Below are 22,281 nucleotides of genomic sequence, written 5' to 3' on the forward strand. Positions count from 1 at the left end.
TAAGAACATTACCCATCGCAAGTCTTGTTCGACCAATTATTAGGCACTGATGCCCCATGTACCTCGTATGCTAAAGGATATTGGTGATGGATATTGGATCGAAGGGGGGGGGGGGTTGATTTTGGACCCAAACAATAGTAGGGGGTCTTCATACGTGGCCAGTTCCTGTGGGATTATATCAAAATATATATTAATCTCATTGTATCGGTATACGTATATACATTTGCATAAATGCAGTGGAATCGAAAATGGTGCGAAATTATATTCAGGGATACGCCTACTGGGGTTTATGACACAATATGATCTCAAAGGCTATAAACATCTTCTTCAATGTTGTTTTGAAGCCTTTGCCCAGGAATAAATAGACCAGGAATAATCGATGGTAGCTGATAAAATGTTTTGATGGCGTTTTTCGCGGAGAACTAATAATACACAGTCCGGACTCACGCGCGTATTATGAAGTTCTTTTGTCTACGCAGTGAGAGAAGGTCCCGGTGTCAGAGCTCTTCAGCGTTGTAATTACTCACCGAAACAAAAATCGATACTTGAAACTGTTAAAATTTAAACGAAGAACGCCGCCGATGTCGTTGAGAGGATGGAAATGTTGTGTACCCACTCCAGCTGCTCAATGGACACACTCGTGCAGAAAAAACCCCGAGATATACGCATTTTCAACCGAGGCTTTAAGAATATAATCAATAAGTACACCGTTTTAGGCTGTTTGTACTGTCGGCGCAATATCTTAATGATAAAGAAATATACTAGCATGTACGTATACAGCTAGTCATGTCCATGTCTGAGGTTTAGTATAGTTTCACGATCGGATATTAAATCGCCCATCCAAAAAGCTTAACACCAACGATTAGGTAACTAATATACAGCATACACCAAAAGCGACTAGTATCTGCTCCAGCTGAATGTGGTGAAAATATCATCATCTTTATGTACATATAACATTTTGTTCAAATTACTTACTAATGGAGTCACATTCATGAATGGTTCCCCAGTCTTGCCGTTGTCTTCAATCCTTGTCAATGAAGAGTTCTTTTTGATCCATGCGGGGAGCAATAGATTCCTCGAAGGTGCCTCAAGGGTAGAAAACGAATGATAGTCAATATATATATAAGTCTTCACATTAAGTCGTCTCTGATTTGAGTTCTAATTTGTATTTCCAATTCAATTTACTAAGTGTTAAGCGTCGTCATTTCTATAAGCGGTCAAGGATATCCCAGCATGACTATCAAGCGAGTTTGACTGCATCGCAAAATGGTACAGTGAATTCGACTTATCTGTAATCTACACGCTAACATCTAAGTACATGTACCAAGCACATTTATTTGTCAGAGCTAACTAAAAATCTATATTCACAGTCATGATACTTACCCTCCAGTGATATTACGTAATACTACCATATTTTCTAACAGCACTACATACATTATCATTTCACTGTAATCCTAGTGTGTAGCCATGTTGAGCTTCGAGTCGTGCTTCTTAATATCTTTAAAGAACACTTACATCCATACCTACTACTATCCTATCTGCGCTATCGTCTCTCCTCCAACCTCTGTCATATTTGTGTTATAAATACAATCCGTTCTGAACTAGAGGTTCCCTTGGTTTTGAATTGGTTAAATCCGGCAAATTGTGACTGGTCCTATTGTAGATGAAGTACGTATCAGTGTGATACAGTAGACCATGATTCATCTGGATATAATTTACCTAGTATATATGATGTTTAATAGGGATTCTCTAATGGACCAGGTTGATTTCATTGGACCCAAATGATCCATAAGCAGAGTCTCCTAGTCCTTTTTGATACATCTGCTCTTAGGGCCCTTTTCATCTATATTGCTAATATAGATGCAATACAAGGACTTGGCTCGTGCTTGATTTGGTCGTGATCTTCTAGTCACTCCTTGGGTGCATGGGAAGAAGAGAGACTCTTCCAGAAAAGATAGCTACCTCTATTAAACCTAATACGAGATCATTAAATTACCTTAATATTTGATTAATCAAATCGACTTGTTTGGTTAAAAATCGTTAGATACACGTATGACCAAGTCAATGTTGATAAAGTGCAGCAGAGGCAGCCATCTTTAAGGAAGGGCTATGGATAATCAGCCGTGTTTTTTTCATTACACCATCGCTAATCCAGCAAGAATACACAGGGCTGCCAACCTCTGAAAAGTGCTGTCAGTAATAAATTGAATTTCTTTCATCGGAATATGAAAGAAAATGTTAAAATCTATCACTGATCAACTGTAAGATCCTCAGTAACATCTTTCATAATATACATTATTTCTGTACGCATCAAACCAATCAAATCGGTATTTCTCGTTATAAAAATAGTAACAAATACTGAAAATCAGGAACAGTTGGCAGCTCTGAACAAAGAAAGATCCTCGATCCTCTCCGAAAAAATGGAAAACCAACAAGAACAACAACAACAGTGACAAAGAAGTTAAATTCAGTTTTTACAGTTTTAATTACTTGACTGACGTGTACTAGGTACAATATACAAATAACATTGTATTCACGGGCATAAATACATCAACGAAGCTAAAAGGTTTTCGCAGTACATCAAATGTACAAATTCTTTTTTATATCATTAATATCATGAAATAAATAATCATAGATTTATAAGGGATAGGGGTATAGAAGAGTTCGATATTTGGTGAATGGATTAATTCTTTATTTTTTTTTACAATATAACCATAATAAAGTAGCCACACTTGACGGAATGCGTTTTTAATTTAAATCGGGGGACGATATTTTCGAGAAATTCGATGACAAATGCCGAGGATATCATTGGAACTATATGCGTTTGTCTTTTCAGCCATTGTCAAATTGTAGTAGTTAGTCATTCTAAAGGCTTACGCATACGGCAGACCTCTCGCTTAATCCGGATCATTTAAGACCGATGATGTTAATCCAGGGGTCCAGTTCCACAGTTCCGAGTTAAGATCTAACTCTTGAGTTAACTCATCGAAAATGAACCGACCTTAACTCACAGAATTATCTGTAACTCACAACTCTGGAACTGGGTCCAGATTACATCAAGATTCAACTGATCCGTACGAAACAGGGTCTGCCGTCGAAGAATATACTAGGCTATTATCATTATAGTTATTATGATTATTTTTATTATGATATACGCACTAAAAAAGATTCGTCTTTTTTTGTTTTAAATCTAAAAGTGATGACATCGGATTTCCGATTCACGATTCGAAGGAAAATAATACACGATTATATTTTTTTTAACTATTGAATGACGGTACATTACCCATTCCCATTACATACATTTTACACGACCATCTCCCTGATATCTTGAATCAAAATTATGTTTAATCGTTTGTACAATCAATAATCGTCGAATTAAAAATATCACTGTATATCCGTAGTACAACAAACAATCCGTATCTCTGAATGTGGAAAAAATTAGATTTGCTACAAAAAAAAAAAATTACAATATTGCTACATTAAATAAAGTATGTATTCATCGAGATGTCACGTACAATCTATATATGCTTACGTTCGAATTATTTTGCTGCTGTGAAAAGGATAGTCGTTAGTAATGATACCTCGGGTAAGTTGTCGGGCCGGGTTTCCCCGGAAAAGATAAATCGACATCATCGGTCGCAGTTGCTCTTATTTTCTTCGATAACGACAGCCTCAACTATTCTAAGAATGAACCTTTCCCCAAACTGGGCCTCGCGAGCGAAACCTCATTTCGTCATAACCGGCCTATATAGTATGTTAACCCGAGTTGTAGTTATAGTTTATTCACGACACGTAAAAGCACCTGAGAAAATCCTCTTTTTTTCCCGATCATTTCATAAAAATTTCACGACTTTTCCGCCTGAAAAGTATGTAATTTTTCGATATCTTATCTCATAAACATCTAGAAACTAATAATATCATTATTTGAATTACTCCTTAAATTACCGTTTTTGATCACTTGAACGCTTATTTTTTCTTAGAATTTCCTCAATGCATCTCTTTTTTATATTTTGATCGATGCCGCCAACATTAACAAGCCCTTAGATAGATAGATAGATAGATATTGTGCTGCTCCTTATCACAATATTTTTTTTCAGTATTTTTCAATCCGTTCAAAAATCGATCCTACACTGGTTTCGTTATAATATCGGGATCCGAGGGCGCTGCGCTGATGTGTACGCGCGTGTGCCCTGAAAATACCTGTAGTGCCATTTTCTAAAGTAGTACTAATAAAAGAACGAAATTACTGAAAAACCCTAAAACGCGATCACCGTCATTCTCTTTTCTCAATGTCTACGTATTTTCATAACCATAAAACTCTAAAATAAAAATAATCAATGATTGTTTGTCTTTTCATAGAAAAATTACTAAACTCTTTGAAAGACCAACATGTACATGTATTTACATGTATACATATATACATATGTATAGCTATAAAGTGTCTGTGTGAGTTCGAGACTGTGTGCACTCCGCCTTAGTTATTTATATTTTAAATATATTCATCAATATTTGTAAATTATTATCATTATCATCATCATCATCATCATCATCATCATCATTACATAGCTGATAAAAACACCGAGCATCTTTTTTTTGCGATATAGTGTGTATGAAAACTCCTCAAAGATGTAGATTGGACAGAATAAAATGCCTTTCATATATTATCTGTATTTTAAACGTTAACTCTCTCCAACTATTAAATTCTCCGCGCAGTGATATTTTCTTTAAATAGATATAGACTCTATCAATAAAATTTTTCGCCTGGTCGTTGTTCGAATAAATGGATATACATTTTTTTCCCCGAATAGAATTTTCTTTCTTTTTTCGAGTAAAAACATCCTGTCCCGTGCAGTTCGACCTGCTCGCCCTGATTAGATCGTCGAAAACCGCATTGAATAGTATAATAGTATAGTAACGAACGTGTAACAGAAAATTAGACTTCAAAAAAAAGAAATTATCGTACAAATCTTTTTCATTTGAGCATTTACTCCATCGAGATGTAGTACAGAGTTCACCGTTATTGTGCGCGCGTCGAAGATGCACACGCACACATGATGAAATTTCTTAAAAGTGCATATTATGGTATTGAGAAAAAAAAATACTCTACGCCTTCAAATAATCGTAATCGAGAAAAAAATTCCATTATTTTACATCATTTCGCGTGATGAGAGGTACAAAACCACCCCTTATAATAATTATTACATACATTTAAAAAATACCTGCAGTCAGGCTGTGAGACAAGGGTTCCTAAAATTTCACGTACAAATTTCTTTTTCCGCGAATGATTTTAATAAAGATCTGACGATACTACCGCGACGACGTCTGCAAAAATCACGCCGTGAAATTAATAAGCTTCGCTAGACACCGAAATGCTGAAAATTTTCAGCGCGAGTATTCCCTCTTATTCCTGGGAGTGTTGCTATCGATATCGCGCAACGATATCGTAAACTTTCAAAATCGAGACATGCGACGTGATAGAATATGCAAGCAGAAAAAATACGTAATAGCACAGAGGTCGATGTGGGGTTCAGAAACATTTTACCGGTGATCTTATTTTTAGCAAGCAAATTCTCAAGAATTGACATACAGTTTAAGTCCTATATATTACGCCAGTGTTGGGACCAATAGAAAACATAGCTTTATAAAGAATGGTATATCTGTTGAATTTGAGTTAGATTTGGCAAATTTTGTATCTGAAAAAATATTGGCGCTTAGTGAACAGTGGCATTAAAAAGGATGGTGGTGTTATTTAACAGACTTTGACTGTAGTTGCATATTGAGCAAAATGGCAAAACTGTGACACTTCTAAGTTCAAAATCAGGCACGGGTTTCACGAACTTGGTATAAATGGTTCGGGTGCATAAACCTAGGTAATAACTATCATATAACTACGGCGATAACTGAGAAAACATCTAAATGTTTCCAGGACCAAGTTTTACGAAAAAAAGGTAAACTTTGTTAAGCTAATTAGTTATGTCATGTTCTCGATAGGATCGATCTAAATTGTGTATCTAGTTTTAACTACACCATCAAACTGGACATAGGAGGGTAAATTAACTACCTCACACGCACCTATGAAACTAGGCCGGAGTCTAGATGAAAAATCTATATTAAGAAAAAAAAAAATACCGGAAGCCTTATTTTCTAGGGAAAAGATGTATACATTTTATGGCACGTGTAGAATTCAATTAATCATTTTTATCGTGTTATATTTAGTAATATGGCACATAACGGTTACGTGTAAATTTCATGGCATACTTTTTTTTTCGATTATTCATTAAAAAATAAAAAAAAACAAAAAAACAATCAATCGATCACGATCGTAATCGTGCCCCGTTTATAATTACAGAAATTGTCACGAAATGACGAACGCGCAAAAAATATATTGCTTTTTACAAAATAGGAGAAAAAGAACCCAACGAACGAGAGAATATCGAACGAATAAGACCGAACACTCCAAAAGCGAAATCGAGATTATTAAAATAAAAAGTTTTCAATTCGAATTTCTCAAAACCGAAGCACACGGGTGATAATTAGTTCTGTTTTATGTATATATATAGTGAGACAGTTGCTTAAATTTTTGCTTAAATCGTTGCGCACGCGTGTGTAGGGAGTAGAGCATAAAACTGTATCGTGCACATTTTCAATCATCATCGCATCACGAATATATATCATATTCGAGAGAAAAAAAGACCTGATTTTCGCGATAACGACGACAAAAACTTCGTCATTTTTAGTAACGCGTCGCGCATTATGTACATATGATATACGATGATTTTCTGTGATGCTAATAAACAAAACAAACGAGGCAATTGAAGATATAAAACTCTACATATATATATATATATATACCACACAATCAGTTTTTTGAAATACTACACACATGTCCGCCGCGCTTCGAGAAGCCGACTTTAATGTCCAGGTTTAACGACGATAACTGTAAATATCATAGCATCATCGTCGCTGCGATTAATTAATTACAATTAATAATCGTCATCAATATTATAATTACCATCGTAATTAATTCTATGAACGCTAACTACTATTTATAAATAACACACTCATCGTGCGCCGAGCGACGCGCACTCAGGCATCGCTCGGCGCGTACGAGAGAGAGAGACAGAGAAAATAGAACTTTATCTTTTTTATTTTTACGAATAAATGAGTTTCTTCGATGAACGAGAATGATATCGGATGAATGAATAGTGCTAACTCCTTAATGATTAAATGTCGGTAAATGTATCATGCTGATAGGTAAGTATACGGTTATTACTATATATATTTTATACATACATACATACATACATATATATATATATATATATATATATATATATATATATATATTCATTCTATTAATTTTCTAATTTCTAATAGCATCCACTGCTATCGGTGTCGAAAGATTGCAACGCGCCAAGACCCACAAGGCATTTTTATTAAGCTCCAACTTCGATATAGTACGCGTATCACAGATGCCTCAATAGCATGTGTGTGCTTGACCGTTCAACCGTTTTGCGGGGCGATTTTTTCGGGCTCCCGGCGGGAGGGGGGACCCGGATTCGCTCGCAAACAACGTGCAACGATTCCCTTACGTCGACGATTTGCGCCGAATTTCCCCGGTCCCCGAACCTCGCAGACCCTATCTTTATTGTAATATCATAAGCGCATAAGCCCGCTTATTATTTCTAGTATTTCAGTTTCGAAACATACTACGAATTACGGCTCCCATAAACTGTTAAACCTTAACATTACTTCAAATGTATTATTCCATCGGTTTCTATCTTGTCGAAGATATTTCACGCAAAATTGCATCGATTACTAACCGAAAACACCGTTTATAACTCATGCACATCATTACCCTAAACTGTATGTAAAGCGTATCGCTCAATTCGGTTCTAACTTTTCAAGTGTCGAACAGCAATCAAATTCAGCGACAAAGCAAATCCGAATAACCAATATACACATAATAATAATAATAATAATAATACATCATTATCATTGTCAGGTCGCTAAACCAAAACGTTTTTTTCCCGTATCAATCTATAAAAAAGTGACGACAAACAAAATAAGCTGCCAAATATTATTTTGCGTCAATATACCGTATGGCACCCTTAAGGACCCGAGCACGCTGGAATTGAGACAGGCGTTCCGACTTACCCGGGTATAATATCTGGCTTCCCGCCTCGATAAATCGCGACTGCGCAAATGGTGGTAACGCGCAGTTTCAAAACCCTGCGATTCGATACTTCGATAGTCGCACTTTTACAGACTGGTCAATAGAAATACCAGCCATAGAATGCCCGAATACATTTGCTTAGCTAATCAGGAATTGGTAATGGTAAGAACCATTAAGAAAGCAATGCGAAATTGAAGGTCGATTTCGTGATAAGACATAAATTATGAAACTTAGATGTCAACATTTATCGATTTTACCACCATTCCATCAGCTTAATCAGGGGTTTACATTTAAGTCCTATGCATGTATGAAATCAAACTGAATTCGACAGCAATGAGCTTTTCAAAGACAACGAATCGGGGTTATTCATACCCATCGACAGGGAATCGGCCGTGGCCATCGACAACGATTCGGTTTTCGCGATCGACAACGAATCGTGCTTACTAAAACTAAGCATGTCGGGCCTCATCATGTCAGGACTGAGCATGTCGCGTCGCGACATGTGCATAGCGTCCAACCGACCGGAATCCAACATCGTCGAATCTGGCCGACCAAACGCCTCGGCCATGTCGGAACGACCCGAGTCGGGCACGTTCGACGAATTCACCGAATCGGCGCCGGTCGAGTTGACCGAATCCGGCCGACTCATCATCGAATCCGAATGGTGCGAGTCGATCGACCGGTTCATTTCGGTGTTCGCCGACATCGTATCGGGAATGGCGACGTGCGCGTTGCCGAGCGCCGGTTCGGCGTGCTCGGACGCGAGGATCTTCAGCGCCTGACTTTCGACGCATTTTCGCATGTGCTTTTCCAGCGTGCTCGGTACCGAGAATGGCATGTTACAGAACTTGCAACGGTAAACGTCTTTACCGAGACGACCGTGCGTTTTCATATGTCTGGTTAGTTTACTGGATTGGGCGCAGGCGTAGCTACAAAGTCCGCACTTGTACGGCTTTTCGCCGGTGTGTGAACGCCTGTGCACCGTCAGATTGCTGCAGTTTTTAAAGATCTTACCACAATATTCGCACGTGTCGTTGCGCCGGTTCTCTTTCGTGCGTGTTACACCTTGCTGCGGGCTCGACGTCGTGGAACTGCTGCTGCTCGACGTTTTCATGCTTACGTCCAGCGCCAGCGCGCCATTCTGGTGAATCATGTCGAGCGACGGCCGCGGCGCCCCTAAGAACAAATCGTGCGACGCTGCGCTCGGGGGAAACCATATATGCGAGTACATCGCCTCGCCCATGTTCATCACGTTGTCCGATATCGGTTCGTGTTTCACGCGGTTCACGAATTCGTGCGGATACTCGAAACGCGGCGAACCGTTGAGAAGCGTGCTCGTAACTTTGGCGTCGGCGGTTTCCGGCGCTTTCTCGGCGGATGTCGGGCCGTTCTCCATTTTTATCCCGGGCATGCCTTTGCTTTCGTTGTGCAACGAGTTCTCGGCCAGGGCTTGCTGAAAGGCCTCACTGTATTGTTGGATGCTGTTTAGTCCGGTGCGTTCCATGACCTCGGACAGCAACGTTTGTCGCTTTTTCAGCGACGTCGTGTAATCGGAATCGTGGTGGTGGTTCGCGTATTCGTCGCAGAGGCTCACGATGTGGTGGTGTTGTTTACGACTGGAGAGATCGGTCGGCTCTTCGTTTTGATTCACGTCGAAGTTGTCGACTTCCATTTCCTTCTCGTCTTCGTCGACGTCGTCGTCCGAGTCGTCTTCGCCGTCGTGTTCGACGCTGTCGTCGTTTTTCGAGTTCAGCCGATTCGAATCCGGCGTGCTGCTGGTCGACGCAAGGCTGCCGTCCGATAGTGTGCTCGAGCCGTGCGAAATCGCCGAGAACGGCGACTTGTTCATGTGTGTTTTCATGTGGCGTTTGAGCTTGCTCGCCTGAGTACAAGCGTGCGGACACAACGAACATTTAAACGGTTTCTCGCCCGTGTGCGAACGTCGGTGAACGATTAGATTGCTTTGGAAACGGAAACACTTTCCGCAGAATTCGCACGCTTTGAGCTTCGGCGTTCCGTTTTTCGATGTGTCGACGTCGCCGCCGCCGGCCTGCGTAGGTGTCGTCGGCGCCGAGCTGCTGTTCGGAGCGTAATTCGTCATCTGTTTACGTCCCGGCGATTCGGCACTATGCGACGGACTGACCGCCGGTCCGGGCATACCGTTCGTACCGGCGAGTCGGCGTAGGCGTTGCGAGTAGAAATCCAACGACGGTTCGATGCCGATGCCGAGTGGACGTGGACGGTCGAACGGTGAATGAAACGCGCCGGTCGGCGGCTCGAGCTGCGGCGGAAAGCCGATGCCGCCACTCATGCGGTGAAACGGATCGTGCAGTAGCTCGACGCGAAAATCTGGCCCAGGCGGACGGTTGAACGGACCATGATTCATAGATGATAGAGGCTGCCTTTCTCCGAGCGGCATTCTGAACAAGAACGGATGCGGCGGATGTGCGACATTCTCGACGCTTGTTGCGAATAGTTGACTCGGTTTGTCGTGAGATGGTGATGGTTTGGTTGGCGGTATCGACGTCGTCGTCGTGCTGGCGGTCGTGCAGCTGCTACGCCGCGTCAACTTGGGCATGAATGATGACGTCGAAGACGTGGTCGTAGACGTCGGCGAGTTGTCGGCATAGATCTTCATTCCATGCGCGTTCTGTACGTGTTGTACTAAGCTCCAGGCCGAGTCCAAAGTGTCTTTACACGTGAGACAGATGAAGTTACACGGTTCTGAAAATACAAAAAACGACAAAAGCTTTGTTAGTACGGGCGAAACGACATTTTCGAGTATCAGCTCGAATATATATATATATATACATAAATCATGAAAGCGCGTACACACTCGTACGGATTGTTCCAGCATTCGATCTCTCTTGTGAATGATAATGAGAACGTTCACTGTGAATTCATTCTTAAGTGGCAATTTAAAAAGATTATGACTTTATCGATTAGCGTGCGAGTTCGCGCATGCTGATCGTATTTTGTATTTCGTTTTCAAATCTCATCTTCATTTGAAACAATGTGCATCTCTTTTCGATCTAAGGCGTTTTTTTTTTCATAGAGAATAATCCATTACAGCCGGTTCGTACGCACCATTCAACCCGGTGCTCGCTCCGTATTCACTTTCATGGATTGCCCATTCATAATTACTCGTGCAACCTTTACATACTCAATGATTACAAGAACAGTCTTATTGAAGCCCCGCAAGGTTTCGGCAAATTGTATACAACTTCCCAGAAACAATTTCAACAAAAATTGTTCGGGGATGGGGCTAATTTTATCTAGCAAACGCCGATCAAATAACCGACGTCCATTAACTAATTACTATGCATCGCTTCGAATGAAAAACTAATCAATTCGTATTTGACAAGTACTACAACATTTTAAAAACCTTAAGAGGAATCGGTCAAATTGAAAAGCTATTTTCCTGATTAGCAATCACGCCAAAAGTGCCTGTCCGATTTCAATCACATTTTTTGAAAGAAATATGGAGTACGTTGCCTACACACTATCGTATCAAATTACGGCCATCACGTAGACATCGGAGCTTCCTTTTTGTAAGAGCGCGAGAAAAAATTGTAATCACATTGTGACTACATTTTAGTCATAAAAAGTCTTAAGAATGAGAGAAGGATATGAATTGCGCGCAAGGTTTTAACAGATGATTTTACAGACTCATACAGCATCTACGGTACTAGAGGTTAGATTCTTTGTTAAAGAGTTAGTTACAAATTGAAAGTCGAACTAACTCCGAAGTCAACATCAGAAAGGTCTAGAAATGGTCCGTATTTCTTCAGAAAGGTCGGCGTTATTGTTTCCCGGTATCATTCGCGATCTACTACGGTTTAATGAAATCGGTCCATTTTTCGTACACCTCTCTCATGCCCGAGAGGGACGAGTAAACATCGCGTCATAAAATGAGCAACGCTGAAGTGGTATCCCGGACAATCAGAGATCCCTGCGTTTCTGTTATGAAATGAAATCCAAGCTCGAGTAGCGATACTCCGTGAACACTCGACGAACTGTTGGCCCGACGTTCGTAAGTAGCCGACATAATGAACATGTACAAACCGAGGGACACTTAGCTTGTATTACCACTCCGACGAGATTTGCTAAGGAGCCCCTGTTTTCGATACTTGTTAATAACATATGGCTCGAAATTTATTAATTTCTTGCAATCGTCGAAAGACAACAAGTCACGAGGACGTATATCAAATAAAAACCATATATCTATATTTATACGCATTCATTTTCGGATCGCAATACCAATTCACTGATGGTCAGATACATAAAAAGAACTATGAAAGGCAAAGAAGTATCAGTTTTGAAATAATCCTGGTAATGAATGATGGCAGTTCAGTTCGAATCTAGTGACATGAGCGATTTGTGATCTTATACTAATTTCTAACTGAAATATTCATTTCCATATCAGGCTAAAATGAAATGCTATATTGTGTCTCCTAATCGGCCAGGTCATTTTGTAAACTTCACTAAAATTTGTAATCAGTTCGTTTCTATTAACTGCCGGGTCTATCATGGCTAGCTTGATCAGGATTTTTTAAAAAGTAATGCACAGGGTAGATAGGTGGTCGGCGGGGTAAACTTTTAACCTGAGCAGAAATGAGAAACAAGGTATCTTATCTTTTTATTTGAGAATCACCGATGCAAGTAGGTCCAGTTCTACAGCTATGAGTTAGACATGTATAGAGTGTATAGAGTTTATATAATTGAATACGAAATAAATTTGAATCTGAATCTTAAATCGCCAAAAACTACAGGTCCTTGAGCAGAACGAAGTTCGCTTTGAAAAAAAAGACCTCGACTTGTAGCTAATAGTAACAGTTACGATTATTCGTTTTGACAAAAGACTATATCCATATTGTCGCAGCTGATCCTCTGGTCACAATTAATATTGTTAATTACGCGATATTTCAGGCGATGCGGATAACCATCGACTCCGTTCCCTGTCGCCGAAACCGGCGAATAAATCAAATCCACGCAAACCCGAAGAAATTTACAGTCGACGAAATTAATCGTAAGCTCACGAAAACGACACGAGGACCGTTGTCGTCGAAACAGACGGAGCAACTCGGCTTTCACGGGAACGTTACTTTTCGGATAAGCAAAATAAAGCTAGGCCGCGCGACTAGATCGATAGGACTCGTGAAGTTTCAATGGCTTGTCAAGGTCTAAAACCTGCGATATGTATAGCTGTCAGTATTTGTTAATAACGTGATCCGGCGAACCGGCTTCGCGAGGTTTTCGCCCGTATTAGGTGCAACAGTCGTACATAATGAAAAGATTAACTCTGACACGGCTCGAAAACGATAAACCACCCGGAATTCTCATGGACAGCGGTTTTGTGTCGGGACGATTGTTTTCAATGCAGCATCCAGCGTTTATGACAAGTATATTATTGTTGTTTTCGATCCTGATGATTTAAGCACTGGTATGCAGCGACGAAAGTATCAATCGCGTCCAAACGCTCTCTCCCTTTGCTAAGCTCTTTTCCGATCTTAAAGTGGGAATTGACCTTGTTACCTATTTGATTGCTAGATTTCGTTTAAATTGTTTTGATTTGATTGGTGTCCCTTATGAACCCACCACACCTGCCGAGAGCGAAAGAGGGGGTTTGATCTTGAAATCGGAAATTGAAGTACAGATATATTTGTATAATCAATGGTTGAATTATCAGCATTTTTTGTTTAAATCTAAGTAAACAATCGCAAAATTTCTGTTCCGCACTAAGCTCTTAACACTGGGCGTTTTACTCTAATATAGACAGTAGACAGTTAACCATAAATGAAATGAGATGCTTTGTCCACGCGGGTCGTTTTTTGACAAGCTTTCATTTCATCGGTAGATGAAAGCGTTCATTTTACGTATACGCACACGACAACTACGAGAGTGAACATAATAGAAAGAACGTTTTTTGCGCCATTATATACTTTCAACCAATATTCACCAGTAAATGTCATCAAAGTCGAATTCATATATCTAAACACACATATAGCCACCGGCGCATTCATCATCGCGGCTCGCTTTCGTACGACGGTACAGTATCAACATATTCGACAATAAACTCGCGGCCATTGTGGCAAATTTTTCAAAATCATAACCGCCACGTTTCAAACGATTGCGGATCGCGACTAATTTCGCCAGTGAACCTTTGACTTTCTTCAGAAGCGCCGGCGGCCTTAAATTTCATGCCATGAATTTAAACTGATATTTCATTTGCGCGCCGCGTGATCAAAGGGACAGCTTTTCCATTGGCTCGAGAGAGAAAGAGAGAGAGAAGCCCCGACATGCGGGGCACGGCTTTCAAAGGCTATCGATAATGTCTTTGATAGTATTGAAACAGTTTGGCAGAAGATTTGATTTCTCGCGCGCGCACGTAGCCAATATAACGGTACCGATCTCTGAGAAAATGACGCAGCTTCGGGCCCGCGGATATGTTCGTACGCTGGAGAGCCAATCAGCGTCTCTGCTAGACTCGAATCGACGCATGACCCCGAGGCAAAAACAACAACTCGACTCTTTTGGAAAACTTTTCTTTTTTTCATTCCGCGAAAATCGCCTGATTTTAGGAATATCCCGAGCGCGATCGATTATCAACTTCGCAAATACGATAGCCGTCAAAGTCCGGCGCACTTCGAACTCGAAGCGCGCCGGATGATTTTTCGATCAATCTTTCGTGAAAAACTCGCCGCAGAACGAAACGCTGTCATTTTTATTGGCATTTTCGATCTTCTTCTGGTCGAACTTTATCTCCCCGGTTCGTTCGGCTTCGTAAGCGTCTGAGGAACGCGCGCGCGAATCAATTAATGTTTTGTGTCAATCACGGCGTGATTCTGGTCAGCGTTTTTGTTACGATACGATCACCCGCGCGATTTATCTATTACGCATCGGTCTGAGTCGTCGTAGCGATGCCTTCTGATCTCGCGCATTACCGGAATGGACATTACAGGCCAATTACCGTGATGAATGGACACGATTAGTTGAATTACGGAATTATACACATCCGAGTGCTCTCGTTCGAGTGTCTGTGTGTGTGTGTATTCACGCCCTGGCTTCGCTGCATGGACAAGAACGACAATTCGATAGACCAATCAGTGACCAGTGGCTGCTCTGTTACGAGCTCTCTCGTGCGATGGCACAACAGAAGCTGATGAAGTACCAGGCGACTTATTGCTGGATGTTGTTTGCTCAGGGTTAGAAGACGATAGAAGAAGGAGGGAGGGGAGGGGAGCGAAAGATAGGGTAGAAGGTAGTAAGGGTTGAGAAGTAGAAAGAGGTGGTCAAGAGGAAGAGATAGAATGATGAATAAGGGAGCATATCGGAAATGGAAAGTAGTGGTGATTATGAGAAAGTGGGAAGAGGGTACAAGGGGGGGAAGAGGATATGAAGTTACCAAACTTGAAGTGAATAGTAGTTAGAAAGAAAACGTAAATATGTATCTTCAGTAAAAACAAAAATGGAATCGGAAAAAGAAATCCCGCCTGGACCACTTTTTGATTAAGCATCGCTCTAACAAAATCAATTATCGTTATTTTTCTCTTTATTTCTCTCCAAATTGCGCGAAAATAAAACAACAACGACAAAAATAGACCTTAATAACGAATAGTGTATGATTAGCTCCGGGTCTGTCATCATTCAATAACGACGCCCCATAAGTACGCGAGCTTCAAAGACTACTCGATGAATCGAGGGGTTACGTTTTTGTCGTTCGCGCCGTTTCAATCGAGTTAAAACGCGTATTAATCGACTTAAAACTGACAAAACCTTACAATTTTCGATGAGAGATGAAAACGTCGCAAAACGGGAAGACTTTCGATCTTTCGCGCACGCCTTTTATTTAAATGATTACGACTATTTTTTTTCGAAAAATCGCATCCGAAATCGAAACAAAGAACTTTAATCACCGGCGCTTTTTATTCCCAGTGCTTCTCAATACGAAGGCGCGCGCTACCAAATATATTCACGTAATAAACCTATTCAGATTTTCGAGAGAAAAAAATAATGAATCATTTGTCACGAACAGATTCGCGGTGACGAATTCGTTTTAACGAGTTTTTGATAATTAGCAGTCATTGTCGGGTTTGGCCTTAATGAAGCCCCCGTAACGCAGACGGAACCAGTCGATAACGATGATGACGCAAGAGAGCGAGGGCGCGCGCCACGCGACGGAATTATAGTAAAATCTGCGCGTTCGTTTCGTGTACGTGTGACAATTGTAAATTTGAAAGGTCATGAATTATATCATCGTCGCTTTTTCGTTCGTTAAAAGATTCAATGGTTACCATGGGAACGTACTTGAAAGATTTCGCAATTATCCGTCCGTCTGTCCGTTGTAAGGTGAAAAAATGAATTTGAAATTTACGCGTGCTGGCTCTCTCGATCGGCGGACATCTCCGTTTAGAAGTATCGTCGAAAACGATGATTTCTAAATAACGCGAGGAGGAGGACTGGGATTAGCCGATAGAGTCGTTGAATTATCTATATCCTAAAAATCGAATCATTCTCAATGAGATTTCGAATTACGATCCGATGATTAATCCTCGTCATCATCGCTTTTTGACACAAACTTTCTTTAAAAAAAAAAAAAGAAAAAAATCTATCGAATTTCTTTTTTTTTCATCGGACGCGATGATCCGTCGTTTGCTAATTAAATTTTGAAACTCGAATACGCGTTAATGCGACGCATAACAAAAAAAAAAAACTTTTGCGGGAAGAAAATGCGAAACCAAAACTCGAGCGCGAAATTAGACAAACCTAATCTTTACAATAGTATAATGGGCCTTGTGGTGCTAATATTTCATCTCGTGATGTAATGAGCAAAGTGTGTCGTCCCATTTCCCAAGACCCCGTTCCTTTTGAAGGCCGCCAAAGACCTAATCAAAAAGCAATAGCGGGTGCGATTTTAATGAGCTTGTCATCAAGACAACATACAAATGACAATCTGCTTATCTATCAAACCCGTACGGCGAGCGCGATACTTGTCTTCGACGATGACGACGTACCTGGCGCGCGCCGCGAAGTGAATTTAAATTCCTTTTCTCAAATTAAATTTAAAATTTATGGTCGGTGCACTCAATTTACATTTCATCGCGCGCGGCTCATATCACTCGGGGGACGAGCCGTACCGATGCGCCATTGCATAACACTCGCCCATTAGCGAGTGCCGGCATCTGCGACGAGTCGAAATTTCACGATTTTTGACGAGAACGCCGCGACGACGAAAGTCGGCGTTCGCATGTTATGAATGACTCTCGGCGGACTTCGGCGCGATGACGCCGCCGGGCCGCGCGATTCGGCTTATTCGCGAAACGCGAACGTTTCAGAATTTCAATTGGCAGTAAAATTTACATTAAAGGTCCGTTAATTGTAATCAAGCGCGCACGCGCGATACGCCATTGCGCCAGCGCGAGGTCCGGGGCACGCACGGAGACGCGATAATCAAACATAAATACCAATCATAAATCGCAGCGAGCCCCGCACAGGCGACCGAGTAGTGCGCAAACACTTAAAAATCGTCGAGCCTTGATTTTAATTTCGACGAAATTTCGAAAAAATTTCAACCAATTCCCCAGACAAGCCGATGCCCACCGTGCGACCGTGTTGAACAAACAACTTTTCAATTTCGCCTTGAAACCCCACACACCCCATGCGCCCCTGCCGAACCTGAACTTCGAATACGTAATTATTACTCGATATTCTCGCAATTCAAACATCCGTCCCCGAGGTGATCAACGGTCTCCGATGAGCGATACATCTTTTCGTCCCATGGCTCCCGGTTTTTACGAATTCATTAATTTCTTTCTAAACCGAGCAAATCTAAATTTCATTGCGGACATTGATTGAATGAACATCACCGAAACAAAAATTCGACTTCGCGTTATTTCGAAATTGACATATACGGCATCGGTTTTATTTTTTCCGCGTGTTATTTCGATTGCTTATAAAAAGTCGGTTCCGCCATTCTTTTAATCTCGCGCGGCGAAATTTCTTCCTACATCACACCATTAGTACGGTCCAGGCGAAGCCGTGAATACGGTGGATGAGTCATACGAGACGATGGTCTGTGTGAACTGAATAAAATTTCACTGCGTTCGAAATTAAAGCCGCCTCGAGCGAAATTGAATGGTTTCGACCGTATACACGGGGAGAGAGTATACGCCAGTGGACACGGTCTGTTCGGCGGAGATAATGACTACGGTACATCGTCTAACATCGCGTCAGCACCGTGGGGTTTAAAATTCAACACGACGCGCACACACGACACAAATCCCCGGACAAGACTAAATTGGAAATTTTGAAACGCGCAAAATATCGACGCGACGTACTTCATATAACATCGTTCTTGAATAAATAATTTTTTTTAGGCGACGCGCTTACCGCTTTCAATAACCGCGAATTGTAAAACTCCAGGGCCCAGTCGTGACCCGAGTCCAGAAATGGTCTCAAAAATCTTAAGACTATCCTTAAGTTGTAGTATTGACTATAAAAGTAGTTGGTCTCATATTGCTCATCCACCAAGGTACCTGAATGTCCGTTAATGAAGTTCAGCTGATACCACATCTAACATTTGTATAATATAACATCAATTATCGTGATCATTAAGATGATTTGCTTATTTCATTTTCGCTACCGAAAAAAGTATCGTTTCGAAGATGCGTCAAATGATACCCAGTGAAAACGGCTGACGAAGATTTCAAAAACGCGGCGAAAAATTGCACCTTAAAGGCAGATAATTCGTCGCTTCATTAACGAAGTTTAACACACGTAATTAACCTCCGTGTTTAGTAAATCGGGCGACCGGCGATAAACATCGTCAGATTTTCGTCCATAAATCCGAATCAGGGCCTTAATTCGTGATTTATTTCGACCGATCAACGGCAATACGACGAAACGTCGAAGACGTTGTCGTCGCCAGGACCAACGAGCGGTTTTGATTAATTGACACGAGGCCGCATGACGAAAAAAAAGAGAAACCTCGCGCGTGACGACGACGACGCTGAATATGAGAGAAAAGTTCATTCGACTAATAATTAATGCGCGCATTTCGATTGATATGACCTTGATGATAATTCCCGTTGTATATCGACGCGTGATTAATTGTTATATGCGACGAACCCGCTCGCTCGGTCGAGGATTCGAATTTTGAAAATCAGAAATTCGCTGATTAATATAGTTCATAGTATTTTTTCTGGTCACAGCGATGATTAATTCAATTGTGTACTCTTAAGTCCACGGTTCGATTCGTGCGCCAGATTATGTAATTCAATGATGGCTCCAGTTGCGTAGTCATGGAGGTGGCTATAAAACGAAGACTGACCTTAGAATGTTTTTTTTAAAATCGAAGCCTCAACTTATCAGCGATGGCCCCAGGATCTATAATATGTAAAATACATTTCAACGAATTTCTACTTTTGTAGTCCAGAGCGAAGAATATTTGCACATCACAGACTTGGATACTATTTCGGGCAAGTCAGCGGTAATTCTGACATTTATTCCGCAAAACAGATTCCATTATTTCCAATGGAGGCAATCTCGTTATCGGCGCATGTTTTGTTTGCCCCATAAAATGATGTTAGCTTCAAGGGGAACGCAATCCTCACACCTTGTCCTAGTGGTCATTAGTCCCCTTAACGACATTATCGCCGCGAGACCCGACGGACAGTTGCCAAAATTCGATACATATGTAACCGGTTTTTCGGATGGCCGTCGACGCGCAACTGTAGTGAGGTGAACGCCATCGTCTTATCCCCTGTACACACAATACGACCTAATCTAATTTCATGAATTGGATTATCTGGACCTGGCGGTCCGCGCGGTACGTGTATATAAATACCGGAATTCCGCGGCGGCGCGTGGCGGCGGCGGCTGGTCAAGTGCAAATTCACCGGAGAAATATCGCGCCGATTGCGTATGCAGATCGGGTACGACGAAGTTCCAAAATCTGATTTCGTCCAAACAGCCGCGGGGACGTTCGCCGAATTAACCGACGCGCCGAAGAAAAACCAGCCGACGCCGCGTCTCGGGAATAAACGCCGACTGCCCGCAGCTGATATTTCAAGCGATGGCAATCACCTACATATACATAATCGACCAGTTCAAAGCGGATGGGTTGAGAAAACGGACTACGACGACGGAGGATGGTTCGAGTATAGGGACGACTTTTGATGTCGGGGCTTTTTTTTCTCCTTCTATTAAACAAACATTAGTTCTTAATGCTGGGATGAACATCAAACATTGTCTAATATCCATTGCGAATTCTCTTCGGGTCTTTTCATTTTTTTTTTACTGTCCAGCTCTTAATGCGCAAATTTTGTAAGACGAGATCTTATGTTCGCCGCGTATGCTAAAAGCCTCATCGTATTGAATTTTCGTCCATCGCGCCGCAGCGTCGGCTGTAAACGACGACGACGGCGATGGTAGTCGCTGCTGCTGCTGTCCATTTCATTCCGGCTCAAAGAATATAAAAGCGACGCATATTCACTCGTCGCAAATATTGACCTTAGGATAAATTCGTCGCGGAAATGAAAGTATGGACAGCGAACTGGCGAGGATGCGAGCGCATTATTAACACCGATATACGGGGGGGGGGGGGGGGGAGGGGGGATAAATGGCCGACTTCGAACAGACAAGCGTTAGACATACGAGGGTAGTATACGGATCGGTAATTAAATATCGCGGAAATCGCCTAATACCGAAAACAAATGACTCAAGCATTTTTCATGCGGATTTTGTACGACATCGGCGACGCAGATTAGCCTGTCATAAGCAGATGAAGCTAACAATGTCCGCTCGGCCCCGCCGATGGTGGCCATCCGATCCGACTGCGAATCGACAATCGGGGAAAACAGTACGCGATTTAAGCTTCGTATGACACCGCGCCGTTTTGACAAATGAGGTTTTTTCGTCATTCATTCCATTCATGCTGTCAAGTGCTGACCTCGAAACCCCGTCGTCGAGTCGGCCAGGGCCAAATTCGGTCTTTATATACCTAGTCGACTAGTGGTAGGTAGAAATAACCGAATGCGCTTAATTTTCGAACTATTTCTGGAACATATTTCCGACTAATTAACATTTGGTTTCACTCAGATAATCGAAGTTCGCCCTGGCGGCCTCGATGTTACGTGGCCGTAGTCGATGCTCGAATAAATGAATTCATGAAATGAAAAAAAGGACGCGACAAAAAAAGCTCATTACGTCGAGTTCTATTCGAGTGTTCTTCGGTAAAAAATTCGCAGTCACCGGCTACGACGTTTTTTACTCATTTTTTATGCAAATTGCCGACGCACGTGAAATCTGTTTAATGTCCTGTGAAGATTCTCTCTCTCGACTTTATCTCGATTGGATTGTCCCGAGAAAGTTGCCGCCATCGAGCTAGCCGCTATTTTGCATAATAATTCGATCGATTGCGACATCTTCGCCGCCGCCGTACCCGTACTGTAACGGATTATGATTCAAGCTCGTGATTAGCCGTCCGACGCGGACAAAGAACGCGATAGTCATCGCCGGGGCGATTGAATGTTCATTAAAATTCAAGTCAGACCTCGTGAAGTCCATCTTAAGCCATTTTCGCGACGGCAGACAAGCGATGTACGGCGCGAACCTGGTCATTGGCATTGATTTCTCGTTAGGCGGTTGATGTACGAGCCGAGATTCGACGCGGTCTTCATTTCATGGTTAGTGTCCGGCGTAATCGAACCCGGGAGAAATCAAGTCATTTCATCCAACGCCAAACACGACGGCGAAAACGAGTACATGACATGAAAATGTCCGGCGTTTAAAAAATGCGTAGATACAGCTCCAGACGTTGGCACCTGGGAACGTGGTTTAACTCTCATCTCAGGTGACCGAGCCATAATGAGTTTTTCGCTCGCAGTATAAAAAGCGAAACCCGATAATTAGAAAGAGTTACAAGTTTCTAAAAAAGCCCTGCTAAATGTTTTACCATCCAGGTAATTCGCAGGCAGGGACGTTTAGATATTACCAAAAATACATCCACTATACGCATTTTTATCGGACTAACCCCAGTTTAGGTCACCTTTCCACTGTGTGGCGCTAGTGTTACTAAAGAATAGTGTAATTAGTTACATAACCAC

At 41.6% G+C, this 22,281-nt stretch overlaps 1 protein-coding gene across 2 annotated transcripts in view; it reads right to left on the reverse strand.

Annotated features, from left to right (window-relative positions):
* Positions 1-8,077: 8,077 nt before the first annotated feature.
* Positions 8,078-22,281, reverse strand: part of LOC141903164 (BCL11 transcription factor A-like) — a 138,695-nt gene continuing 124,491 nt past the window's right edge. For both annotated transcript variants that reach the window (XM_074791184.1, XM_074791193.1), the window contains one exon: positions 8,078-10,900. In XM_074791184.1, the coding sequence (XP_074647285.1) occupies positions 8,490-10,900 (2,411 nt within the window). In that variant the 3' untranslated portion in view covers positions 8,078-8,489. The remainder of the gene's footprint in view (positions 10,901-22,281) is intronic.

Source organism: Tubulanus polymorphus, chromosome 1, assembly GCF_964204645.1.
Source record: "Tubulanus polymorphus chromosome 1, tnTubPoly1.2, whole genome shotgun sequence".
NCBI classification, from domain to species: Eukaryota; Metazoa; Nemertea; class Palaeonemertea; order Tubulaniformes; family Tubulanidae; genus Tubulanus; species Tubulanus polymorphus.